The sequence below is a fragment of the Pseudopipra pipra genome, chromosome 14, assembly GCF_036250125.1.
Source record: "Pseudopipra pipra isolate bDixPip1 chromosome 14, bDixPip1.hap1, whole genome shotgun sequence".
NCBI classification, from domain to species: Eukaryota; Metazoa; Chordata; class Aves; order Passeriformes; family Pipridae; genus Pseudopipra; species Pseudopipra pipra.
In genome coordinates, this window is record NC_087562.1 from 19,309,333 (window position 1) to 19,337,225 (window position 27,893).

The window sequence follows — 27,893 nt, forward strand, 5'->3', positions numbered from 1 at the left end:
CGAAGTACTCCTTCTTCATGTGCATCTCCAGCTCCTTCTCCAGCTCCAGCGTCAGCGCCTCCAGCCGCCTCTCCGCCTGGCTGGGGCCGCTCTCCCGGCACGGCGTCACCTGGTAGGGGAGCTTGAATTTGGGGGCCGAAGCGGAGCCTTTGGTCGGGCTGTAGGCGTAGGGGGGCGGCGGCTCGGGGGCGGCCGGGTGCTGCTGGTCGTGCCGCGGCGGGGACTGGGCATGGATGCGGTGGTGCACGTCCAGCTCGGGCACCGCGCCGTCCTCCTGCAGGCCGGGCCCCAGCAGGGAAGAGCGGGGCGAGGGCAGCTGCAGCTCGGGGTAGGCGCTCATGGAGCCGCGGGAGCTCCGCGAGCTCTGGCTGGAGATGCTGGAGCGGGGGCTGACCACGGCGGGGGCACGACCACCCTCGGGGCCGCACAGGCTGGAGCGGGGGCTGGCCAGGGCGAGCCCGGGGCCGCCCGCCCCCTCGGGCTCGGCGCTGCCCGACGGGCCGTACCTGGAGTCCGAGTAGCTGGAGCGGGGGCTGGCGGTGCAGGAGTACTGGCTGGCAGTGCTGGAGCGGGGGCTGGCGTGGCGCTGGTCGTAGCCCATGCTGATGCCGCTGGTGCGGTTGCTGCTGGGCTTGCTGCCGCCGCCGTCGTAGCCGGTGAGGCTGGCGCGGGGGCTGGAGTGCTTGCTGGTGTCGCTGGCCGTGCTGGCGTAGCTGGAGCGGGGGCTCAGGGCGGCCCCGTCGTACTGCACCAGGCTGGCGCGGGGGCTGCCGAACTTGTCCTGCCCGGGCACCACCAGGCTGGAGCGGGGGCTGGAGAACTTCTCGTAGGACAGCGCGGCCGCGCCGCCCAGGCTGGAGCGCGGGCTGGAGAACTTGCCGTGCTCGGCGGCGGGGCCGGGCGGGGCGGCGGCCAGGCTGGCCCGGGGACTGGCCGCGCCGAACTTGCCGTCCGGGCCGCCGGGCGCCCGCCCGCCGCCCTTGGCCACGTAGCCGCCGTCGAAGGCGCTGCCCGCGGCGTAGCGATAGCCCTCGGCCGAGTAGCGCTTGCCCTTGTCGGCGAAGCCGCTGTAGCAGGGCAGCGCCACCTCGGAGCGGGTGCACAGCCCCTCCTCGCAGCACGGCTCGGCCGCGCGGCCGTTGGCGCGGAGCGGGGCGGCTTTGCCGCAGGGGGCGGCGGGGAAGCCTTCGGCGGGCGGCGGCGCGGCCGAGCCGTTCATCTTCCGGCCCCGCTGCTCCGCCGTCATGTGGGCGGCGATGACCCGCTTGGTCTCCTCCAGGTCGGGGTGCAGCGCCAGGTCCCGGCGGCCGCCCCGGCCGTACGGACCCTCCGGGCAGGGCTCGTACAGGGACAGGTCCTCCATGAACTTGGTGGCCTTCAGTGCCATGTCCTCCTCGTACTTCTCCATGCTCGGCCGGAGCCCGGCGGCCCGGGGCGGGGGAGGGCGGCGAACTCTCCGCGAAACCGCAGCCCGGAGCAGAGAAAGAAAAGGGGGGGGGGGGGGGGGTGGTGGGGGGGAATCAAAAAAAATCCCTAAATCCAGCAACACAAAAACCAGCCCAAAAGAAAGCCCCTTCCCGCGGTCCTGGCGGGGCAGCGGCGGGACGCGGCTCCTCCTGCGGGGGCTGCGGGGCGCGGTCACCCGGGCGGCATCCCGCGCTGGGGGCTCGGAGCGGCCGGGCTGCCCGCGGAGCGCGGCCGGCGCGGTCGAGTAGCCCCTGTGTCACTTTCCAGCCTTAAATAAGTTGCCCGGTCCAGTCAATGGCGCGCTGCGCGGAGGAATTTGCGCTCGGCGGGTCCCGGCCCCCGCCGCCCCCGTTGTCCGCCCCGCGGCGGGGCCGCGGCCCGCCCGCACCCCCGGGCGGGGGGGAAGGCGGCGGCCGGCCCGGAGGGGCTTCGCGGCGCGGCGAGCGGAGCGCGGGGCGCGGCGAGCCAGGGACTCCTTTGTGTGGGGCAGGAATGCGAGGAAGGAGACTGGGCGCTGCGTCCCGCTGGAATGTAGTTAATGCCGGAGCCAAACAATGATTTTCCCCGAGTCAGGCAGGGAGAGGCGGCCGCGGCGCTGCTCGGCGGCGGGGTCGGCAGCTCCCTCCTCGGCTGGGCTGGCCGAGCCCGGCCCGTCCCGGGCGGTGCCGCTGCCCCGGCGGGGCTGTCACCGCACCCCGCTCCCGCGGAACCCGCGCTCGGGGCGCCCCGTCGGGAGCGCTCGGGGGTCCTCGCCCCGCGTGGAACTTTCCGGGACCCGCGGCCTCATCCCGGGGAAGAGGCGGCTCTGCCCACCCACCCCCGACCGGGGTGCGCCCCGGGCAGGAACCGACATCTCGGCAGTGCTGCGGGGCCGGGGGTGCGGGAGCAGCCCCGCACCTGTGCGCAGCCCCCAGCGCTGGCCAGGTGAAAGGACCTGTGCTTGTAGCACGGCAGCTGAGGGTTGTTGCCAGTTATTTATTAAGCCTTAAAAAAAACCCCAAAAAAACCCCACGCAGTGCTAAGACATATGATAAACATATTGTGGCCTAAAGCAATCTGTGAGCTGACTGGGAGTTTAAAAAAGCAGCTACTGTCTGTGTAACTGCGAGAGCTTCATCTGTTGATCGGTAACAAACACCCCAGCACTGCTTTCCCATTTACATCTGTGTGCTCACGGAAAAGGCTGTCAGAAAACCACCCCAAAACAGCTACTGAGCCGAGACCCCCAATACTAAATTGCAGCCTACAGTTAATTTTTTTGGCAACTAAGCTGCAACTCTCTGACAATCATTTGTGTCGATGGCAGAAATGCTGACAAGGCCTTAGCAAGGGGTACCTGAGGAGCGTCCTTTCACTGCTGGGTGCTGGGCACGCTGGGAAGAGAGAAATATGTCGCAAGTTTGAGCTATAGGCACTGCTGTGCCAAGAACATTTTATTCTGTTATCATACCTAATTAAACATTAAAAGCAACTGTGTACTCAGAAATGTCCCCAGCTGTGGAGGGCAATTGATTGGCAATCTGTTTGCTTGTGTGTGCAAAAAAAAAAATCCAACAAACCATGTAAATGTGCAGAGCAAGATCTGAAAAGCAAGTCTGTCAGACATGGCAGAGGCAATCCACTGTCAGTGTGCACACCCGTAGGCAAACACCACTGCTCTTGGGAGTCAAGTGCTCTTTTCTGTGTTCACATCTTTCATTACACTTTTTGCCCATCTCCTAAACAAGCTGTTACCACATGCTCCTGCAGCTTTACTACTTGTGGAACAAGTTACACTTCACCTGTAGCCCACAGGTGTGTGATGGAGGAGAGGCCTGTTGCAGTTGTGTCCTGGTGCAGACCATGCCCAGCTCACACAGCACAGGGCCCTCGGTAGCAAATGTGCCCCAGCACCGAGCAGGATCAACCAGCATTCCAGTGCCTGTCCCACTGCAGCCTTGGGATCAACCAGCATTCCAGTGCCTGTCCCACTGCAGCCTTGGGATCAACCAGCATTCCAGTGCCTGTCCCACTGCAGCCTTGGGATCAACCAGCATTCCAGTGCCTGTCCCACTGCAGCCTTGGGCTCGCTGGTAACACTGTCAGCAAGGACACAACTGTGCTGTCAGCCACATAGCACAGACACCTACCTGCCGAGAACAAAGAGAGGTTCCTCCCACAGAGCACATGGAAACCACCATCTGCTTCATCTGCCCCACCTGGGACAAGGTTTGTTTGCAGCAGTGGGCATCCCATGAGCTGAGCCTTCAAGTGTACCAGGGCAGAGCTCCTTCAGTCATTCCTGAGGCCTATACTAGGCTGTTCTCTCCTGGTGCTGACTTTGCATCACTTACTGCCAATTTTTGTAAGGTTGTCTTCCTGAGAAACTGGGTGAGGCTCATGGACAAGATGGGAAGTCGATCCGTCAGAGCACATGTAAAGGAAATTAATTTCCTCTATTTTAAGCTTGAGATTTTTTTTTCTGTTGGTTGTTTTTTTTTAACTTTGCAACATTACATAACTGTACTGTTAATCTAACAGAGTGAGTAGGACATATTAGGAGGCCCTGCCAGCGTGCTCATGCAAGGAAGCATTTTGAGCAGGTATCTTTACAGCAGGAACCGCAGAGCTAGTGCTGTGGGAAGTCAGAAGTGTAAGCTACAGCAGGGGCTGTGTGTCCTTCTGTAGCTTTGTCCTTCTGGGCCACAAATCTGCCCTTGTTCTGCCTTTTGAGGCAGCACAGTTCTGTGCTGCTTCTGCTGCCAGCAGGTTTCTGCAGGAAGTCTATTTGTACCTAAGTCATTAAAACACGTGTTGTTGAGTATGAACTCATGGGAAAAACATACTGGGGACCGAGAGAATCTGGGGAATCTAAGGGCTAGTGAGCAATGTGGATCAAATGATAAAAATAACTCAGTCCTGGGCCACAGCATCCCAGCACTGTGTTCCCTCTCAGCCCTGCTGCAGGGGCAGTGCCACTGACCCCCTCTTCACCAGGGAGTTGTTCTTCTGCCATCCACACAAAGAACATCCCATTTACCCCCCTGCAGCCGCAGGAGTGGAGCACAGGGGTGACATCAGCACGTTCAGTGGTGCTCAGCACACTCGGGCACTGCTGCACTGCCTACAGAGCCCATCAGCACCAGGCTGGGCAAACCAGTGTGGAGTCAAAGCTGCTCTTTGACTTCGGGAGCCTAGCCATGATGATGATGTACTAAGTACCCCCATCATTCTCCTCACTGTTATGCAGATGAAAACCCAAAGCACTGGATAATTACAGCTTGACAATCCTGACCTCCATCCCTGGAGATTTTTAAAAAGAGACTGGATGTGGCACTTAGTGCAGTGGTAGTGGATCAAGGGTTGGACTTGATGATCTCGGAGGTCCCTTCCAACCCAGCTGATTCTATGATTCTATGATTCTATTCTATGACCTGGCTTTTCCCCCACCTAATATTCAATATACTTGCTTAATTGTAACACCCAGTAGTAAAATGTATATACTGCAAGAAGACTCATACTTTGCAACTAAGAGCACAAGAGCTGTCAGAGTATTTTAAAAGCTGAACTTCATTTCACTGTTTGGTGTGGTAATCCTTGTGCCTGATTTTGTGTTATATGGTAAATCAGATTTTAAGGAAAGCCAGCTGCTTCTGTTAAATAAACTCCATTGTCTGAGACTTACAGGGAGCAAAGCAGCCAGGTGGAGTTATTGATCTGTGAATATCAGCTGGCTGGGCCTCACAGGCAGCACACTCCTGCTCCTGGTAATTCCCAGGGCCTGCAAGGGAACACTGCCCAAGCCAAGAGGCAGGGAGACCTGCTGGGGGTTTTGCTTCCTTGCTTGCAAACAGTTTATTACCAACAAAGAAGGGAATCTGTAAATGTAAGAACTCACTGGGGAAACCTCAGCCCTCTTGAAGACAACAGCAGAAATCCCACTGCCTTGTGTTGCCATGTGTGTTCTATCAGACCTGGGTTTACTGACAATGCAGGAGGGAGCTCTTTGTCTCACTTCATCAATTTAACAATTGGAAGCTGCCTATTGAACTGGATGCTGCCTGATTTTCTGCAATTTCCTTCTTTGTCTCCAGCAGTAAGAAATCAATGAAATTATACCTTGATGTCCACAAGGTTTTCCAGTTTTAAAATTGATTGGTTTCTTGGTGAGGAATGTTAATGATTATTCTTTTTCTCTAGTTTCTTTTAAGCCTGATGAAAAAAACCCAAACCAAATGAACACAAAACACTGAAAAACCTTGTGAAACTCATGCAAAAATTATGAAGAAATGTTTTTGTTTTGGGATGGGAGGCTGAAGTTTTGATTGTCTCTGAAACGGTAGCTGTATTGGGTTTCTACTGTTTTGTTTTGCTTGTTTGGATCCTGTATGTTAATTTGTGTTGTGATAACCTTAAATATAAGCAAACATTTTGGAATATGAAGTTGGGATATTAACATTGTATTTGGACTTGGGTGATTTGTTTGTAAATCACTCTGTTCTAACCTGTTTTTTAAAATTCTTATTTGCAGTTGATCACAGCTTCTAAAAATTGAAATTATAGAGTGTGTTTTAGGGCACCATCTTCTGGTGGACGGCACACATTGTATTTGAATGGCTGCCTTCGCTAGGCACAACTATTTAAAGTATTTCTGACTAGCGCTACTCTGCAGGCTTACAGGTCATTTCTCATTCTAAATCTGCAATAAAACACTATTTAACATTTTTTACATTCTTCTTATTCATTGCAAATGCAGCTATTCACTGTGCTGCACAAACACAGCTCGGGACAGACCCTGTAAAATTCCAGTCACAACAGGCGCTTTGTGACCGTGCCGGGTCAGACAGACAACATATGTCCAGGCACTTGTGATTAATACACCATTTAGGGATCTGATTTCTTTTATAGTTTCATCTTCCACTTCTCTTACATATTTCAGATAATAACACTTCTGTCCAGTGCAGTTTATTGGCTCATCCTTTGGAGACTGCACATGACCCCAGCCATACTTCCTTACAATCACAAGGACATAGTGGCTGGATATTCAAATGCAATCAGTTACCAGCCAATTCATTTGCACAAATCCATAATTTAGGTGGTCAGCTCTGTTAGCAGTGCACCCACTTAGTACTTTTAAGGAGGTCTTAGGTTATACAGCTTCTTATTTCAGAGACTTGGAAATATAAAGCAAACCTGGGACTCTACACAGCTGAAATTTCTCTTGATGTGATAAAAAGAAAGTCCCCATTACAATACTGCAAACCATCATCCAGCAAAGAAATCAGACAGCATTAGAATATAGAATAAAGAATAAATAAGGAATAGAAACTCTGCATGAGGGTCAGACTGCCAGACACGAGCCCCTCACTGGCTGTGCCTCTTTATACCCCACTCAAGAGATGAGGCAGCTCCGAGCACTGCCCTCCTGACCCAGCAACACAGCACACTTAGCTGGGATGGGAGGGATCAAGAAGAAAGAGGATATTGCTTTGTTGTGAGAACACCAAATACATTTATCTTTCATTGTATTTTCCATGTAACGTGGTATGACAGAGATATCACTGAAAATAATGAACAAATTTGCCAGAGGATAGAGCTGTTCCCCAAGCAGTGTAACTAATGAAGGCTGGTCTCTGGATTCTGTATCCTCTGCGTTCTCCAGCTCATAACCTGCTCTCCAAATCCCCAGTAATGCCACAGTCCCATCAGCCCTGTGTCCCAGAGCTCTCCCCTGCACTTATCCCAGTCCTTAGCCACTATTCACAGCATCTCCAAGTTCCTTCCACTTTAACTCTCTCCCAGGCCCACCTGCCCTCTCTCTGTCCATTCCCTTTGTGATCTCCACAGCTCCCAGCAGCTTCCCAAGCTCTAGTCAGGTGTCTTTGCCATCCTTTTCCCCCCAGCGCAGTCCTGCTACCTCCAGTTCTCCCTGGTTAGATGTGCAAGAGGCACATCTAAACCCCTGTGGATGTGCAGACAGACCCCCAGAGCTGTGTGAGCACCACACCAAACCAGCCTGAGCTCTGGGGGTCTGTCTCTTCTCACCTACAGCCACTCACTCGTGGTGTTGCAGTGATGGAAGGAACGTTTGCAAGGAGCTTTGGGTGTAGCTGAAAGGACTGGCAGAGCCATTCCCTAAGTGTCTTTGCTTTTGGAAATCCTACTGCAGACTTCTCCCTTTCCCTCCTGTGAGTGAAGGACATGCTGATGACAAAGATCACATGTATCTGACCAGCAATTTTCTTCTTTTAACACAGACACCAAGCTGTATCTACGAGTACATGTATTTACTTCATCCTACTCCTCCCTTAAAGAATCAAGGCCTCCAAACCGAAGCATTTGAATTGCCTCTTCCTCCTTGTAGAGAGGAAAAATATCTCTACCTATAGGCACGGGAACAGAACAACCCCAAATTTATTTCCCTTAATTCAGTGTTTATTCAGTTTTCTAATCCAAATTTAAAATTTTGGGGCAATAGAAGTAATGCTTGAAGCAGGTGTCAATGGTATCTTCAGACTGAACACAGCCTGATTTTATCTTCTGGGCTCTAATAAATGGTTAGGAAGAGGACATTGTTGTAAAGGTCAGAACTTGAAATGGCACATCAATCTGCTCCCAGCTGTCAGAGTGGAGAGGACGCACCTCTCTCTGTCCTTCAACTACAAAATGGTTTCCTGAAGTACAACTAAAATGTCACATAGAAGTACTACAAACATTACGTGGTTGTCTACACGGTGCAGTTGCTCTTTAGGAGATGGGCTGGCACAAGGCTGTGTCAGCAGGGCCCCGAAGTTCCTTCTACTGAATGGTTATCACCTCATAAGGGTGACTCTTGAGATGCTTTGAGAATTCCTCCACCCCGGGTCAGAGCAGCTTAATGACTCTAATTAACAGTTGTCTGTCATCAATGGTCAATATTCCTTTCCATGCTCCACTGCAGAAAAGGGATATTGAACTAACAGCAGATAGAAGTAGATACAATCCCCGCTTCACTCAACTACACTCATCTTCCACTCTGTCTTGGCCATACATGGCACTCAGATTCACTAAGGAAATAAAAAATTCAAGTGTCAACAATTAATTGTTGCTATAAAAGCAGCCAGAAAACCTTATCTGTATTACAGAATTTTGCATGAGTATAAACAAACAACTGGAGAACTCTGGGGGACAGAAGAGCCAATTTATATCACTGCAAATAGCAATTTGTACTGATTTAATGAGCTGGGCTCAAAAATTGGTAGTGAAGATAGAACCTACTTTAAAGTGCCAGACCAAGGCACTGGCAAGAGTTTCTGCTCCATTTTAACATTTAAATCTTGTGCCTTCCAACTACACTTCCTTCCATATGACTGTTACTGCTATTAGGAGTTGAACAAATTGTCAGTTGAAAACTGGTTGGGTTTTTTTAATTACTTGAAAGCTTAATAAATGCTTCAATTTATAATTTTGTCTTCAATTCAGGTTGGAAAATTCTACATTAACACAGTCCTGGTGACTAATAGCCAATTAAGGACACTCATAGTCCAGCAGTTCTGAAAAGCAGCTTTTCACTGAGCACAGCAGCAGTTTGCATTTCAGTAAAAATCAGTCCCTTCCATGTTAAAGGAGGATCTGGAGCATTTTCTGGCCATGTAACTCCTTCCTGCCCAGACATCAGAGGCACGACGACATCTGAACAGATCCCCAGGGGAATTCACCCCTGTGCAGGTGAGTTTTCCTTTCATGCTGCAAACCAAAAGATGATACATTGTTATAATTACTTAATGCTTCTCTAAAACTTCCTCTCACCAGCATCATAAGAACAATTAATAACTTAAGGAGTAGATACCAGTGAGACTGAATAGAACCCCCCTAGTTTTTCACCCCCCCAAAATCTGTCAGTGATGAGTTATTTTGATTCAGTTCATACACCACTGCCAAGTCATGAATACTCTCAATTTCAGTAAAACTAATGTATTTGCCAGAATTATAACCTCTACTGTTAGAATAGTTTTAAAAAGCTAGAAAGCTAAATTTAATCAATACTTTTATTTTTAATCAAGCTTAAAACCCAAACATGCCAGCCTTAACTTTTGGAAGATGTCATTAGACATTAAATTCTAGTGCTTCAGCTGTTTATGGCAAGAAGTTTTTCATTGTAGCACTGAAAATCCTTCCTGTAATGCCTCTTATTTACAGCTTTACCTCTCAGTCTTTGCTCATGCCAGCCAAGCAGCAGCCAACTCAAAAGGATTTAATTGCACAGTGAAGTATTAGGCCTCCAAACAAGCCACTGCATATGACTATTACTGCCTAAAACAAGAAATAAAACATGAATTGCCTCGTAGAAGCAGTTCTGCACTGCACTGGCAATTCAACACGATGACTGTCAGAACCAGATGCAGGAACCAAAACCTTTTTTGTTTTTACATTTGCCTTCTGTAATTTTGTTTAAAAGTCATTCAGTTTGCAAATTGTAACAGAATAAATCTTGCTGCTCAGTTGCTGTGCTCTGCAAGGCCAACTCTGCATACTTACCTCTGAATAGGAGCAGTTTTGGTTCCCTACCTGGAAGCTGGAAGATAATTTTGGTACAATGACAATTAATGCATCCTAAGAACCAACACTGATAGTTTAGAGACCTACCAACACCCACAAATGCAGTAGGTTTTAAGATATTGATTCAAAACATTGCACTTTTGTCCTACACACAAAGTGTAATGTATAAAAATCAGTGCTTTCTTCTTTCTGAAGGCAGGAGGAGGTGAAAGCATGTGTGTGGTGGTGCAACTGCTTCAGCTGAACAGCCCAATAATTGATTGTCCAAGAAAAAAAAACATTCACAAAAGTTTTATTAAAAAAATTCCCCTTTCACCTCAAACAAGTGAAGCTTAAGTTCTGTACTACTAGGTTATGTTTAGAAAAATGGAAATAATACAGTAATTTTTGAAGGCTATACATTGTAAAATCCCATAAGTCAGCATAATCTTGGACTGTGCAAGCAAATATAGCAAGTATTTCAGATGTTATTTATTTGGTCCATCAGATGTACAGTATAGTAGTAGTATCTGAGTTTACAAAACATCAAATATAAATAACCTGAAACTGTAACAATACACAAAAATTTGCTTCTTACATTGACATACCAGGCAGTACGAGCTGAAAAACTGGAGTAAATTAACAGTTTTACAGTAATGTACACAGTGCCAGCTGATGTTTGAGAACACTGTTAGAACATGGCACTAATTTGCTTGAATTTTTTTCTTTACTTGTTCAGGGTGTGAAAAATGTTTAGGACTAGGCTAAAAATGTTTTTCTTCAAGCATCTGTGACTGTGTGAATGCTGGAGGTGAAGCCCTCACACATGGAATAAGGGATAAGTAAATGTGCAGGCAGGCCACTGCTGGGAAACTTCAAAGGTACTCACTGAAAAACTAGAAGTGTAGTTGCTTCAAATCTGGGCATCAGATTTTACTAAACAAGTGGACATTGTTTTTGCCCTGTTGGATGATACCTAAGAGGTATTTACACAGAAATAACATGCTTTTTCCATGATTGTTTAAGCAAATACTTATCTGTAAGTATTTATAAGCTATGTTTCTATTACATTTAATATATGGAATTAACATGGAAAACATTTCTGGACAAGTCTAGTGATACGAGAGCTTTACCATCAAGAGAAGCAGACACAAATTATTTAAGCCAGTGATTTGGTGTTCACTTTGAACCAAGGCCTTAACATTAGTCTAGTTCTGGACATTTTTCACATCCCAACACCATATGCTGTTACAGTATTACATTATGTTGTCAAGGGGCATTTGTGTGTTCAATCAAATGCCCTTGCTCCTGCTCTGCCAGCTCAGCACACGCTCTTGGTGGTGACGTACTCGCAGCCCTTCTCTTCGAGTTTCCTCTTGTGGCTCCTGTTCTCCTCCTCAGCGTTGCCTGAAGTACCTTCATCCTCAGAATCCACGATCATCAGGTCGTCCTGGTCCGAGCCCTGCCCAGCACGAGCCCTCTTTGCCCCGCCACACTCACACTGCTGGCCCAGTTTCCTCTTGCGGCTCCTGTTCTCCACCTCATCATCGGCGGTGCCTGAAGGACCTTCATCTTCAGAGTCAACAATCACCACATCGTCCTGATCTGGAGCTGCAAAACACAGATGGATACTGCAAAGACAGCCTGCCCTCCAGCTGATTTTCATACACAACAATAAGCATGTCTCTAATACAAGAAATCCACCTTGGAACATTCTTTATCCCTGTTCTTTGCTATTCGACTGCAAGAGGGTTTTCGATTTCCCTGAAGTGACTATAAAATATGGCTTTCACAGTGTTATTCCTTCTTCACCAAAGGTATGGAAAATATTGCAATAACCCAAGAATTAGGGAAATGCAGAAGAGGAGACTGAGGGGAGACCTCAGTGCAGTTCCAATTCCTGGGCAGGGGCAGAGGAGGGGCAGGGACTGAGCTCTGCTCTGGGGGGACCAGGGACAGCAGCCAGGGAATGGCTGGAGCTGTGTCAGGGCAGGCTCAGGTTGGATCTCAGCCAAAGGTTCTTCCCCCAGAGGCTGGTTGGGCACTGCCCAGGCTCCCCAGGGCAGTGGGCACAGCCCCAAGGCTGCCAGAGCTCCAGGAGGGTTTGGCTGATCCTCTGGGGCACAGGGGGTGACTCCTGGGGCTGGGCCTGTGCAGGGCCAGGGGTTGGACTGGATGGTCCTTGTGAGTCCCTTCCAACTCAGCATGTTCTGTGACTCTGTAACTTGTTCTGCATGCACAAAGCAGAACAATCCCATGCTGCCTGGAGCAGTTTTTGAGAAAAGAACTTTTCCAAACCCCAAGCTGTAGTGCAGCCTCTCCTCTCCATCCACACTCAGCAGAACTCCCAGGAGAGGCCACACTCCATGAGAGAGAACCCACAAAGAAAGGGAGAAGTGGAAGGGTGAGCAGATTTACAGAGCTAGAGGATAACAATGGATAGTATAAAAAGGCAAAATAGAACCAAATGTGAACTTATAAGACATCTAGTGGATTTGGTTTGTTTTTAAGCACAAATTCACTGTAAAAACTAATTTTATGCTATTTTTGTTATTTTTTTAATATAATTTGAAATAAATTTTAGCAGTGTTCTTTAAATTTAGTCTCCCCTGAAACAGGAGGCAAGTGACTACATACTTGTCTGCTTTAATCTGCCAGGCAAAGGAACAGCATCCCACAGTGTAAACAGAACTATGGATCCCTAACTCACATCTGCCACAGCAAGTCCTTGGATTCATACACTGTCCCTGTCAAGCAGTGTGACATTTCCAGTTCATTAGCCTCCACTTCTTAAGCATTCCATGTGCATTTAAGTTAAGCTATTTTGAGTGTGTTCAAAGAAAGTCCACATTAGGAAGGTGATGGTATTTCTTCCTGAGAGCAGAGTCTTTTCTCTTTAGGGAGAAAGTGATAAATTTGGTTGATTCTTTTTTGTCAAGCAGCAGTGTGACTATGAGTTAGGAAGGGTCTAACTTTATTTAAATCACTGTGCAAATGATACATTTAAGCTGACACCCCACCAGGCCCTTGCCAGGTAAATAATATAATTTCAAGCTGTATTTGCTGTAAACTTCTGTGCATTTTGTAACAACTGTAAATGTGCATTTTTCTATTTAATATCTCAAGTTATACACAGAGGCAACTTAAATGCCTTTTATTTTGTTTTGGCAAAGTTAAGTCATAAAACTGAAGACAACTACTTTAATTGGACTGCACTGTTGAAAGACTATTTGGTTTAATTGAATACCAAACCCTGTTATTTACCTGTTGATGTTGAGGGCTGTGCTCCATCATCACTCCCATTGCTGATGTTCCTCGATGGTGGTTCGGATGGTTTAGGGCCAATTCTTTCAGGGGCGTCACCAACAACTTCAAATTCCACATCTTTTTCTAGGTCTTCACTGCAGAAAAAACACATGTGCTTTGGAACACCCAGGAGAAAACAAAACCCTGCCTTTTCACAAAGAAAACATCATTCAAGTATTACAGCACCCTGCAACTATGACAAAAGGAGAAAAACATATCGAAAAAGAGGCAAAGCTGGTCAGTCCTCCTTTGTAATTCATGCTTTGTCCATTCATAAACACTGTTCCACCCAGGGCCAGGCTTTAACATGCTCAGGAGGCAGAAAAATCATTACCTGAGCTCACCTTTGCTCCTTAATGTCCCACTCCTATTCTCTCTGAACATCTAGTGTGTTCATTTACTGTCTATAACGTGTCTGTTACTTATCCAGGGTTACATACACTCACCAGTTATTTCAAAGTGACTTCTCAACACAGGTAGTCAAGTAGAGGATCTGTTACCTCAGGTTTCCTTTTTAAATTTTGTTTTATTTCAAATGGCAGTTTCTTGCTAGTTGTTTCCCCAAAAGTATATTTGGTTTTGCACTGTGTTTTTATGTTGTGTAATGACAAATTATTCAAAGAAACCTTTCTGATGCTGTTGTAAAAAACCAAAACCACAACAACAAAACCACCCAAAACAAAACCAAACAAAAAGCCTTAAACTCTATAATTTCATAAAAAAAAATAACAATTCCTCTTTTACCACTACATTTGTTTTCAGCAGCTTAGTCTTGGAACTTCGTCCATGTATTTTAAAATTCTGAGTGGAAAACCCCTGTGGAACTGTTCTACATACACACATCCCAAATCATTATTTCAGAATCTTACCTATGAAGCACATTGATTAACAGAGTGTAGTCCTGCAGGAAATCATCTGCCTGTAGTCGAGTGCCATTTCGAATTGCAAAGTCTGATAACTTCCTGTGGTTATTTGCTACAAAAACAATAAAATCTGCAGTGTTTACAGCTATTTATATAAAGATCCTTTACACCTGAATCAATATGATGAAAGGAATACTCCAGAAGTTTTATGTAGAAACATAAGCTTAGCATTTATGAGCTATATTTAAAGTAAAAGCTGACTTTTAAGCCTGTTAGGAGTTAAAACTACTTATGTTGACTTATTTACCCCTCATGCATCGTGTTCAAGCTCTTCACAATTCCATTTAGGAACATTTTGGAGATGATATCTGTACTTCAGTAGTGCCTACAAGCATCATAAACAGACCACCCTCTAAGAACCACAAAATGAAGGGGGCTTGCAAACAGGTACCTATTTTGGAGAGGAATCCTGGAAGTACTTCCTGCAGGAAAGCTGGACATGCAGGCCTGCACACAATACCACTGCCTGTTCTCAGGCCACTCAAAACACTTGCAAATCCAGTTCTCTTTAAATATCAGTCTACAGGATGAACACTGCAACACCTGCTATGCACATATTTTGTATGGTTTCTTCCAAGGTTTTGTCTACTCTTATCTAAAAACCTTCAGGACTCATACCTTCTGTTTCTCCTTCTTCTGAAGAGATAAGGATAGTTCCCTTTCCATCATCTATTTCTACATCTGGTGCTACCATAGCAAATTTCTCTTTCAGTATCTGAAAATACAAATATGATTATTTAATCAATATCTGACTTAAACACACTTATAAAAAAAGAACCTTGAATTATGTTGATTTTATTATCCTGGCATCTACTGAAAGCCTATACTTTTCTTTTTTTCCACTTCCTTGAACAAACTGATTATATTTTTGATGTCTGATATCTCCAGGTTCAGATATGCTGGAAAGTTTTTTAGAATACTTCATAAAATGACAGAATTACAAATCAATTGTGACTAAACAACTGTAATGTGGCTACTGAACTATTCAACTGCAATATAAATTTAGTTTGTTGTTGTCAGATATGAATAGGCTTTAAAACCATAAAAAAATTACCAAATGCAAACATTCCTTCACAAGACACAGAACACACATGGGCAAGAAGCATCTTGGTTAATCCAGCTCTTCTTGCAGCTGAGAGAAATGTAAATATAAGCAGGTGATGCTCAGTCAAAACACAATGAACAAAAGCCTACCTTTAAAAATATACAGTATTAGGATCACCCTCGTATCTGACTCGGGATTTACCTTATCCTGGAGTGTTAACACAGTAACTTTGTGCACGTTCAGCTTCACAGTCACTTCTGGCTTACTTGCACACACATAACAGTTAGGGTTTGGTGGATCCAAAGCACAAGGAACCAACAGCTTCTTCCTGGGATTCGGCTGCTTGTTCAGAAAAATCTTGAGGACAAAACAGAAGAAAACAAGTTATTCTGTAAGTAACAGCATGTCTAAAATCTGCTTTGCTCCAAATTTCTTCTCTTAGTCTCACAGAGTGTGTGTTCCCTGCTCCTCTCTGCCATTCCTGCTGGGCAGGAGAAAGTCCTGCCCCAGCCAGTCCTCACTGCCCCCTGAGCTGACTGAGCAGCTGTGCAAACATCTGCAACACGGAACAGCCACATCCAACTGAGGGCACTCTGCTTCCCTCTCCTACCCAGCACCAAATCCTCAGCAAACCACAGCAATTTAATGAGCCTTGACACCTGCACTTCTCTTTATTGTGACTGAAGTTCTCAGCACCTCCAGAATCTACTGAAGCAACAAGTGAGAGACAGTGAAGCCAGATATGAGTAAAAGAATGTTAAATGTAACTTTTCAAGAAATAGTAAATAACAAGAAAGGAAAATCTCCTTTTCCCACTTACCGTTCTACACTGGTCTATTTTTCCTGATAAGATCTTCAAACCCTCCAGCACTATCAGACCAGCTATTACTGCATTAGTAGTAGCTATAGCTGGGATAATGTTTCCTGCCATTGCTGCAAAATAAGCAAGAGTATGCAGATTTTAACAGCAAATTAACACAAGAAGTGTAAGTTATTACTTAAATAAAACAATGTTATATTATATCCTTACACTTGATATCAAATCTGCTCTTCATATTCATTCCAAAAACATGCATCCTGAGGTTTGCAGCAGAAGTGACAAAATCCATGGAAGAAGGGTCATCCTAACAAGTTAATGCAAAAAGCATTTAAAAATCAGAATACTCATTGGAAATAGTTTGCAACACATGGTTCCTAAAACCATAAAACCCAGAAAGCTTTAAAAAAAGTCTGTACACTACTCCAGTTCAAAATCAATGTATTTCCCCTTTCAGATGGTGTGCTTAGACAGAGCAGTAATACTTTAAATATTACAATGTTTTAAACATTTCCAACACTGAAGCAAACAGTTTGAAACATTGGGTGTTTCAGAAAGAAGTATTTTTACTATCTGCTGTAATAATATTTTACTACTTTGCCCCCCCATATTTACAAACTTTTTTATGCAAAAGTTATTTTACATCACAACAGTCAATCCTTACCCTCAGTGACTTACAAAATATAGTGTTTAAAGAATACATGTGTTTATCTGGAAAGTGCTTTCAGTGAGGAAACGCTTTTGTTCTAAGTAGGATTATTTTGGAATGAAACAATGAGCCCAACTGATTTGTGCTACATATGTAGAGATTTTATAGAGTTTATATATGGCAAACTAACTTTATCCCATATAAGTGCTTCTCCATCAGCCTTCTCAGCCAGGTGAAGACTCAGGGTTTTAACACTCTTTGAGAACAGGTCTGCATAGCTCCTGACATTGAGAACCTGCTGATCCTTCAACACTGCAGAGGATTCATTTTGTTGGTCAGACACGTTTTGCTCTTTGGGAAAAAAAAGAAAAATAAATAAGATCAGCAATATTTATAAATTCCACAGTACTTCTCTCAAATAATTTTCCAATTTCAGCAAAATTAAATATTTTCTAAATTGAAGAACAGTATCCTTAACCTACAGCAGCCCCAACATTTTACAACAAATCTGCATTTAGAATTGCAACTGCAGCTATTGTATCAGTCACCCAGGCATGCACAAATTACAGCAAATGTAAACTTTCAACAAACCTCAGCTTTCAGAGATAAATCTATCAGTGCTTATGGTAAGGTGGCCTAGAATAAGCTGACATGTAACTTTGTTAAATGTGTATTTTCTCCAGCCAATACTGAGTATCTGAAGTAATGGCTGCAAAACAGTCTTAGAAAAACGTTTTCTGTACAGAGAAAAATTTGAAATCTTCAGGAATTGCAAAGAATTAATATATTCTTTATCAGTACTCAACTGTGACAGTAAAAAAAAAATGTACATATCACAGAAGTGCATTAAAAAATAGCAGGTAAAACTTAAAAATACACAGCAGGAGGAGGGACAGTTACCTTGCTTTTGTACCTCAGCCCAGTCCAGTGGCACTGGAGGCTTTCTTTTCCTCCACAGCTTATCCATTGTCAGCAGATATCTAATGTCATCTTTGAAAAGCTAGGAAACATGAAAACAAAATTAAATTAAAGGGGGGAAAAAAAGACACACTTTATTTTTACATCTGCTGTGAAACCGGAAAGTCAGGATTAGATTTATGAGGTTTGGATTTTCTCCTTGAAAATATTCTCAACTACATAAAACTAGATTCTAAAAACTTCTCATCCCCCACTTTCTAACACTCACTGCATTGAGCAGACACAGCTCTGATTAATCTGGGGAGGACTAAAGTGAAAATCAAGAAACAACAGTCCAAACAGGGAGTTCATGTGCCTACTGAAGCCATCACTACAGCTTCAGTATGCTCTCCCTGAGACACTCTTACCTACATGCCAATGGCTTTCCAAAGGAAAGTTATTACTATCTATGAACTCATTTTCTGTATTTATCCACTCTCAGTAACTATTTAGAACAAAAACTCCTTAACCAATTCCTGTTTTCTTATGCCAGAACCTGATTATACACAGAAGATGACTGATGGCTTTTAGGCTCTCACATTGGTTCCCATTATGCCCAGTGACATCTTACAGAAGTCAAACACACTTTTTCATGTTAAAAGCAATTCAAATGGGTTTTTCTCTACAGTATGGCCAAGCTGCTGAAGCCACCTGTACTGATGCACATGGAATGCCAAAAAATGAGCAAATGTTGCAAGAGACCAACATGACAGCAAAATATCACAGAATTGATGGAGAGCATTAAGTGTCTAAGCTGGGTTTTGACTTGACTTTAAAGCACCTCATACACTTCAAATAAAGACATTTATCTGGGATAAAGAAGATACCTTAGTAAAAAGTTTAACTGGATCGTATCCAGTTGATTTAGCCCACTCCTTAGTTGAAACACGTTTAATCTCACCATCTTCATTGGATGCTAGTGCTCTGGCTTCTGCTTCTGCTGGCTCCCCTATTAACAAAGTGATAAGCAATATTTTAATTAAAAATAATTAAAAAAAAAAAAAAAAGGAAAAGTCCATCCAAATATTTCCCAAGTCAATAACCAAAGTTATGCAGGAACCATGAATTGGCTTTAGTGCACCCAACAAAACCTGAATTAGACAGAGTGTGCCTGCTCCTGTTTGCCTCTGCAACCCACTGATTTAACTGGATGACACCCAATTCCTTCATTGGCAGAAACAAGGAAAAATTGTTTCCCATTAATTTTCTCCACATAGTGTTGGGATTTCATAAATATCTAACCACCCCCTTTTAGGAGTCTTTTCCTAGCCCAAGAGTCTTAGCTTGGTTAGGACTTGAGAAAAAAAAGTCAGCTTCCTATCTCTGGTTATTCTTTTACAAAAAAATTCCATATACAGATGCTAATCATTTCTTTCTTTCCCAGTCACATCCAACAATTGCCATCATGATCTCTAATAAGCAGCAGGATGATGTTTTCATAAAACTATCTATTAACATCTTGACTGAATGAGAAAAATCAACTCAGAGACCATCGCTTTAGATGTAAATTTGTGAATGCTTCCCCCTTTCACCACTGCTTTATTTGCATTATTTCATATTTATCTGCTTCATGTCTCGTTGCTCAGTCATTCTGTATTGTGAACCTTTCTACTACTTTTTGCAGTTACTCCTCATCTTTATTATTCTGGGTGACTTAATCATTGATGCTGAACTGCACACATCTCCCTTGAGACACTCCTCTAATCACCATTTATCTCTAGCATTCAAGCAGTTCAGGATCTTCACCCTTTTTTCTCCCCTTGGGTGCCTATATCCCTCAGGTTCCTCACAACCTGAGTTTTTGAGTCTGGTCCCTGCACATTCAGAATGGTTAAACCAAACAGATCTGCTCCTCCCCAGGTTTATTGGTTTCTGCTCCTCCTCTGCTGGTCCCTTCAAATGACCCCCAGAGCCGTGCAAGGCACGACTTCCCTTTACAAAGGTTGCATTGACTCTTCCCTGACTGTCCTGGCTTTGGCGGGGACAGAGTTAATTTTCTTTCTAGTAGCTGGTCCAGTGCTGTGTTTTGGATTCAAGTAATAATGTTGATCACAGGCTGCTTCAGTTGTTGCCAGGAGGTTACTCTGAGTCAAGGACTTTCCCGTTTCCCACGCTCTGCCAGGGAGCAGGAGCACAAGAAACTGGGAGGGAGCAGGGCCAGGACAGCTGAGCTGAACTGGCCACAGGGATATTCCAGAGCTCAGCACAAGCTGGGGGAGGTGGCTGTGAGGGGCTGGGCACTGGCTGGGCACTGACCAGTCAGTGGGTGCTGAGCAGCTGCATCACTGGTTTGTCTCCAGTTTTATTCCCCCCTCACTCTCTTCATTCCAATTATTACTATCATTGGTATTAGTATTACATCTTTTTTTTTCCATTGTTAAACTGTTCTTGTCTCAGGCTGTGAGTTTTCCTTTTTGTGTGGTTCTCCTCCCCTGGGCAGGGGCAGCAAGTGAGGGCTGCAGAGTGGGAGCTGCCAGCTGGGCACTCACACTCCTTGTGTGACCACGGCAGCACCACTGCAGACACGAGGCTGCCATCACACCTCCTGGAGCTGCCCTGCTATCTCTGCTGAAATAAGTGGCATTGTGTCTGCTACCTTTCAAGTCCTCCAGCAGCCAGTGTTATAAGTTATTTTATATGCCACTCTTTTTAAGACTCATCTATTTCGTTCTGCACTTCCTATAGGAACCACCTGTCCAGTGATCCCTATCTGATGTTCAAAGAATTTGAAGAGTCAGAGGATCCTCTAAGCTTCCCCTCCAAAAGTCCATTTATCTATCAAAGGATCCAAAAGAAGCAACCAACAATGATGCTTATCCACCTCACAGTAACTATGATTACTGTCCTTACAGAAAAATACTGAACAGCTACAAAAACATCACTCAAAATGGGCATATTCTTCACGTAGATTAATGCTGAAGTTTTGAAGGCTAGAAGAGCTCAAACAATCCCTGTAATTCCTTGCAATCCCTCAGCTAAGAATGGAAAAAGCAATGACTACAAATATCACTCAGTTCTCTGTTCAGAAGAAAAGCTCTCCAGATGCAGGGAAGGAAAGGCTCCATCACTTCCAAATATGTAAGGGAAAAAAGGTCACCCTGCGAAGATCAGTGATATTTCATTTGCACTTCAAGCTCACTTTTCACTTTAAGTTCCCGGGCACATGGGGAAAACCATCTGCTGCAGAGGGAGCAGGAGACTCCAAACATACACAAACCTATTATCTCTCTCATATCTTACACCTGGATGTGGAACTGGAACTTTAGGAATAGTGAGTGCACAGATTGTGTTCCTCACAGCTGCTCTCTGAGCACAGTGACCCACTGCACACCCTGCTCTGAAGGGACCATTCAATAATGTTTCAGGCTGCCCACAAGGGCTGCAGTTCTGACAGGTGAAGCTATTAAACTATTGTCACTTTGAAGAGTATTTTTTACACATTCCTCATGAAAAAAACCTCTGGTAGGCACCACAGATTGACTTACCTAACACACACTGAAATTGTTTCAAAGATCTAATAAGAGGCGAAAGGAGAGAAGTGAATTATGCACAGTGTAGATCACAGTCTGTAAGGGAGACTACAGCTAACACTCCCCAAACTCTTGTTGTCCAAGGGTACAGGAAATAGAATCCTCTTAAAAGAAAATGGAGCTGAACTCTAATCTGAAGAAATGTAGAGAAACAAGTCATAATCTCTGAAATAGAACATTTCAGTAACGGGGTAAGATACCAGCTTATATCACACTCACAGGCAGCTTCAGGGTCAGCTCTGTCAGGGGAGACTTCTTGATCAGCATCTTCTTCTCCAAACAACTGGCTATAGAATATTAAGAACAACAACACAACACTAGAATTTCAGCACACTGGTTAAAGACTGAAGTATTTGCTAATGAATATATATCCACTTGAGGATTCTTGCTGTCAGACTGCTGCTTCATATATTGCTTTTTAAACTTTTGGGATTCATCACACGTGGACTTAACACTGACAACACAAAGTGCTCAATACAAAAATGAATTTAGCAAAAGAGTTCACTCAATAATTCACCCAGCTTTATATTAGACTGCAGTACTGAAGGCATTTTTAGAACCTGTGGGATATCCAAGATTCCAACAAACTTTACACTTGTTAGTACATGCACTAAACTGAAAAATGTGCTCAACTCCACACAAAGATGAAAAAAAAAGTAACCTCAACCTACACTGCTGTGCCAAACTACTCTGCCATTACTTTTTGTGATATTAAAACAAGGTCTAATTGACCTTCCCTCTTTATATTAAAAGAAAAAAAATAACCACCCCAAAACCGAGGTCAAGGAACTTTAAATTTAAAGTTTATAATGTAAAATTAATCTAAAATCCATTACAATTTATTTTAAAAAAGTGTGTCCATTTTATGTCTCTGTCTGTAGGTTTAGAAACCAGAAGAATGAACCACAGTACCTATTTTCTTCTTCTTAAAAAAAAAATCACTTACTTGAACAAATACTTAGCCCACACAATGCAGTGGATGGGTTCTGAGGGCGTATTTCGGATTGTGCAGCCTGGAAAAGTCTTCTGAGTTGGTTTAGGCTGACATTCATAACATTCTGTCACTCCCTGGGGAAAAATGAAGTATTTACTTGTCACACTGAGCAGGCTGCTGATAGTGTAAGCTATTAACAGATGAACTGTAACTCTATCTCTAAACAGCCAACTCCCTGTTGTCCAAAATAGCCAGTGACAAGAGTAACTCACAAGCTAACCTTTTTGATAACTGTTACTTGTCCAAGGTAGCCTGCAGTTCCACTCTCTATAAGAGGAATATCAGCAGCCAGACACATCCTGTTCACGTGGTTACGGGCAGCTGCAAATCAAGAGTTTTTAAAGAAAAAAAGTGAATAATTAGGGAAAAAAGAAAAGTTTCACTTCTCCAAATTCAAACTAGTTTTCTATGCAAACATTGATCCTTAATCTGCCTTGTTTCATTACAGAGCACTACACCATTTTCACAAAGTCCATTTTCCCATTAAGACAAGATATATTTTCATTATTAAACACAGCAACTCAACTGAATAAAGCTATATATGTACCCACAAAGCTACGTGTGCACCCACAACGCTCATCAGTTCCCAGAAAGCAGCAATGTAGCAGATTGTGTTTATTTTCAAAGCACCTGTAGGAGCACTAGGTGCCCTTCAAGTTGCCAGCAAAGCACACAAGGCTCAGCCCAACTACAGGTGGGTTAAGAGGATACTTGTGATTGAACCTAAGAGAGGAACAGTTACAGTTGTGTTTCTAAGAACACCAACATCTCCCAGTATAGAGCACAGTGCAAACTTCACCTCTGTTATCCAGAGCATTCATAACCAAGGTGAACTGGCGGAAGAACTCAACGTTATAGTCAGGGCTGAGGGAGAGAAAAACAGCACTTGAAATGGCACAGCAACCTTGGGGCATTATCCACAACAGAAACTCTGCACATGCAAAGGCTGGACTGATGTCCATGTGATAAATTACATGTATTAGAAATTTAGCTAGGCTTTAACTGCCCCATTTGTCTCCTGCCCCTTTTAAAGCTGGGTGACAGCCTGAATTTTATGCTGCTGGAAGGAAGCTACTGCAATTAGTACTAATTTGACCAATGAAACGGGCAGACAAGGAAAAGTGATTAAACTACTCTGACCTAATGAGTAAATTGGCTGAGCTGTGGTAACTGACCTTAAAAACCATCAGCTGTGGCTAAAACATGCACACTGTAATTACCACAGCTCATCAGACTGTGGATAATTCATTACACTGAGATAGCTCCACAGCTCTGACTGTGCCTCCAGGAGCCAAGACTGAGATTTGAAATCCTGACACTTCAGCGTCTTTACACTGCATTTCTCTGATTTAAAGAAGAAGGTGGAAAAGGAGGGACAGTAAAGAGGAAACAGCATTAACAGTTTTACTGTTTCAGGGGAAGGATGCAGTGAGTCAGTGTTTCTGGCTAACTGTAACATCAGAGTTCAAACCTCTGTGTTACAGAATATCCATTTTTTAGAAACTGGACAAATAGAAATTAAAACATGGGAAACAGCTAATGAAAATCTACATATTCTTGTACTCTATTCACTGATTGCAGCTAACAAAGACTAAATTTTAACAGTTTGGGGCATATATAAACAACAGTTACCTACACACACACGAAAAGGACTTAATTTTTTTAATCGCAGACTCAACATTTGCATTTCTTTTAATTTAATTATTGCTCAAGACATCAGGGCATTCTTACAGTGTGGACTCTTATATGGCAAATGTTGCTAATAAAATGAAAAACAGACACAAGCAAATGACTACAGCTTACTACCAGAGCTTAAAACTCATGCAAAATCCACACTCAGGTGTGTGGCAGGCTCACATTTACCGCTGTTTCTCCTTACTGAGGAAGCTTTGTAAAATACCTTAAAGCACACCACTGCAGCATTTAAATAACACAGTACTTGCAAATCAAAACATGGAATTAGAGCTTAAAACCAAACATACTTCATGATGCTATCATGGTAAGCTATAATATTAGCTTCTGGACAAAACTGTAACACGCTTTCCTTGGCAACCTAGAAACAAAACAAAAAAAAAGAAAACAAAAAAAACACTTATTATTTCTTCCTTCCTTCTAAAGACAGACTTGATACCAGTTGAGTATCGAGTAAGTTGGCTACCCTAATGCTGTGGATAGCCATGATAACCAACCAACACTTACCTCTGCACAGCAGAAACTACATTGGGACATGTTTCTAACACTATCCATAAAATAATACTGAGCAAGAAGACTTGAGCTTTGACTTTTTCCTCACCTGTGATTTTGATCTTCCAACATGTTTCTTTTGAAACAGAAACTGCCTGTTGAGATTGCTGACATCAATAGTATCCAAATCAATCTACAAACAAACAAGAGAGGCATTTCACTTCCACGGAAACAGAAGGAACAAAATCAGGAACAGAGTCTGAAGGAAAGGTGAGACCAAAATGCAGAAACTTTACAGACCCCTTTTCAGGTCTCAGATCTGCACTAGAGCAACTGGACAGGCACAAGTGATCACCTCATTACCTTCAGGAATCCCACCCTGAACACTGCTCTGGGCTTCCCCAAGGTGCAGGAAAGGCTGCTCCAAACCAACCAGTTTACAAATGAACATGGCTTTGAGCAACTGCATCACTGAACCAAGGGCTGCATCACCATCTTACACACACACTGCAGGGCACGAGGTTTGCTGGTTGTCACAGGACTAACTGCCCAAGTGCATGTTAAAAAACAATGAAGTTAGCTTACAAAATAAAAATATCCAATCACACAATCAAGGTGTCTAAAAACATACAGCACAGAACACCTGTGGTGTACAACCTCAAAGAATGCCATGTCTGCAACTCCCCTAAAAGCCTTGTTCCTATTTATTAATATATGCACAGGAACAGCAAAAATTCAAATGTCTTTAACCCCCACCACCAGAATTAAGATTTAACTAGAACTCTGACATTTATTCCTAGCTTTGTTACTACTTTTCCTCTAATTAAACAGTTTCTCTGATCAGTGACTCTTTTTAGAAGTCCTCTCCTGCCCTTAACATTTGTAACCAGGAGGAGGGACAGTTTTTCTGAGTATCAGAGATGTTTCTCACAATTCCCAGAGATAATGGTGACAAACTCAACACAGCAACACTTTCACTGCACACTCCTCTCAGCCTGACAGTGCAGTGTGAAGGGTAAACATGACACTGAGGGTGTTCTCATACACTTCTCATTTTATGAATTATGAAAAAAACACTTATGGAACATGCTTTGCATGCAAGATCCAAACTCCAAGATTAAAATTCCTGTTTTCTGAAGGGAATATCTTTAATTTAAGGACTAAGCTTTAATATACTACGAACTGCAATAGCTCAAGAGTTTTATTGAAACACTAAATGAATGTACTTGTGAATGTAGAGCAAACAGAAAAGATACAATGCCTTAGAAATGTATTATAAAGCAGAAACTGTTAACCTTTATCACCCACAGTATCAGAGTAACTACCCATGGCCTTGTATCTTTTAATGAAAATGGTATTTGCATGAAAACACATTTCTACCTCCTTTCTTTCTCCTGAGACACACTCAGAAAGCTTGTTTAGTCCAAAGCCAAAAAGACCAAGAACCTCAAGGGAAAACAATTAAGGGCAAAACTCTGTTAAAACTTCCACTACCCAGAAAACTTTGAGTATTTTAACTGGGAATGAGGACAAAGGGACACAAAATACCACTGCAAACAGCAAAAACAGGGTAAGGGAGGCAAAGGAAGGTTTTCTCCAGAGAGACAACTTGACCATTAGACCTCAACAGAAGCTCCAGTCCAGCTCAAAATGATCAGAATTTAACAGTTCACCTATTAAACAACTTCTACACAGCTACCATTTTAGTCAGCTGGAAGAAAAGGCATCAGAACTTCTTAAGAACATATATCATGTTCTTAATTCAGACATGGATATTGAGTAACTACATTTTATTCTCCATTCCTAAGGACAACAGCCTTTCAACACAGTATATTTGTCACATATTTGTGAGTTGTCTGGTATTCAAAACTACTGATTTTTTTTAGTATTTTTTTTTTTTAAATCACAACTTACTTATAAAAATATAAAGTATTTTCAAGTGTTCAGGTTTGTTAGTATTTAACAACCAAGGAAAACCCTCAACAATATCACAAATATTGACAAAAGCAATTTATTCCCCCGATAGCAAATTTCCTCTTTGCATAATTATTATTTTTTTGCTCTCACCTTGTCTTCCACCCACCCATTCCTTATGTTAATAAACTATTACTGTCCTGCATGAAACACTGCCAGTGATATTTTTAAATGAAGACAGCTCTGATCCAACATGTACCTAAGTTAATGGAGTTCAACCAAGTCAGCCTTGAAACACAATACCAGAACCTAAATTATAATAAGTGAAACAATAAGCAGGAGATTTATGCCTAACGAACAACCGGAAAATCAGGAGCTATTAAACTCTATTGTAATGTTCTGCAGGAGGACACAACTGACTCTTCTACAGTTTATTTCCCTGCTACAATGTTCAAATTGGAAAGGCTCTAAACAAAAGGGACAACCTGGAATTACTTTTTAAACTTGTAGAATGTGTTTTAAGCGTATCTCAGTGGGAAAGTCTGAGTTGTAGAGATAACACGGCAAACCAGTAGCTGTTGTTCTACGAGCTGATACAGCTCTAGGTACGAGCTGCTCTGCTCAGCCCGTCTGAGCACAACCCCAAACTCCTCCAGCCTGGCACACCAAACTCCCAGGTGTGACTCCTGGGCACACTCGGCAGGACAAAGGTACTCAAGGGAACAGACTGTGCTCCAGCTGGATTTGAAACCATGCGCTGTTCCTCATTACAGTAAGGAATCGATACAGGTTTGGACACCGGGTAACCGAAGTTCTGCCGACAGCATTTCTCTCTATCCCGTTTCCATCACCCCCCCCCCCCCCCCCCCACACCTGCCCTTCCCACACACTTTCAGATTAATATCTGGAAGCAAAAGTGAAAGCAAGAGCCCGCGGGACGCGCCGTAACCGGATCCCAGCGCTGAGGGTTCTACAGCCCGGTATCGGAACACACAATTCCCCTCCCCGCGGGTTTTCCTCGCTCCAATTCACCCCCGACCACCCCCGGCACCGGGCAAAGCCCAGCCTTTCCTGACACGGCCGGGCAGCAGAGGCGGACAGCGCGGTGTGCCGGGGGGTTCCACCGGCGCTGCCCGGGCCGGCTCCCGGGGGTGGCCGTGCCGTGCCGGGGGAGGCGGCGCAGCGGCCGCGGCGGGGCCGGGGCCGAGGGCGGCGATGGCGCGCAGGCCGCGGCCCTTTGTGGCGCCCCCGGCCCGGCGGTGCCGCGGCGGCCGGGCCGCGTCGGGCCGGGCCGGGCGGGTCCGGTTCGGCCCCGCGCTCACAGGGCGGCGGGAGCGGCCGCGCCGGCCCCGCGCCCCCACCGAGCGCCCCCACGGGCTCGGCCCGCCCGCCCCCGCCCGCCGCGCACCACGTAGATGTTGCTGAAGCCGGTGAGCACCAGGTTCTTGAGCAGCTCGCAGCCGATGCCGCCCGCGCCCACCACGAGCACCCGCGCCTGGGACACGGCCTGGGCCAGCTCGAGGCGCAGCGGCCCCGACAGCGGCGCCGCCATGACGGACACGGCGGCGGCTCCGCGCGCCTCCTCACGGCCCGCGCGGGGCGGAGCGCCGC

The 27,893-nt window shown here is 44.7% G+C and overlaps 2 protein-coding genes and 1 long non-coding RNA gene across 3 annotated transcripts in view; 1 reads left to right on the forward strand and 2 right to left on the reverse strand.

Moving 5' to 3' along the window:
- The window catches only part of WTIP (WT1 interacting protein), an 85,854-nt gene extending 83,982 nt beyond the window's left edge, over positions 1 to 1,872 (reverse strand). The window contains exon 1 of the mRNA XM_064671312.1: positions 1 to 1,872. Within this exon, the coding sequence (XP_064527382.1) occupies positions 1 to 1,408 (1,408 nt within the window). The 5' untranslated portion in view covers positions 1,409 to 1,872.
- Positions 28 to 15,577, forward strand: LOC135422247 (uncharacterized). Its single transcript, XR_010434391.1, has 2 exons — positions 28 to 112; positions 8,908 to 15,577. It is a non-coding gene; the product is annotated as an uncharacterized LOC135422247 (long non-coding RNA).
- UBA2 (ubiquitin like modifier activating enzyme 2) lies at positions 10,261 to 27,862 on the reverse strand. The gene is made up of 17 exons (XM_064671313.1): positions 27,691 to 27,862; positions 24,478 to 24,561; positions 24,167 to 24,237; positions 22,984 to 23,048; positions 22,405 to 22,505; positions 22,137 to 22,258; positions 21,410 to 21,477; positions 18,488 to 18,609; positions 17,604 to 17,703; positions 16,894 to 17,054; positions 16,268 to 16,361; positions 16,058 to 16,170; positions 15,439 to 15,594; positions 14,811 to 14,907; positions 14,139 to 14,244; positions 13,228 to 13,364; positions 10,261 to 11,574 (listed from the first exon to the last, which is right to left on the reverse strand). The coding sequence occupies exons 1-17, from the start codon at positions 27,832 to 27,834 to the stop codon at positions 11,285 to 11,287; spliced, it is 2,031 nt and encodes a 676-aa protein (XP_064527383.1). The 5' UTR covers positions 27,835 to 27,862; the 3' UTR covers positions 10,261 to 11,284.
- Positions 27,863 to 27,893: the final 31 nt, after the last annotated feature.

What these genes read in the sequence shown, in the direction of transcription:
- UBA2 (XM_064671313.1), bottom strand. Translation starts at nt 27,834, where the DNA reads ATGGCGGCGCCGCTGTCGGGGCCGCTGCGCCTCGAGCTGGCCCAGGCC. An exon ending in GCTTCAGCAACATCTACGTG is followed by an intron (nt 24,562 to 27,690) that starts GTGCGCGGCGGG and finishes GTTTGTTTGTAG; the next exon opens with ATTGATTTGGATACTATTGA. An exon ending in AGAAGAAGGAGAAACAGAAG is followed by an intron (nt 14,245 to 14,810) that starts GTATGAGTCCTG and finishes TTGTTTTTGTAG; the next exon opens with CAAATAACCACAGGAAGTTA.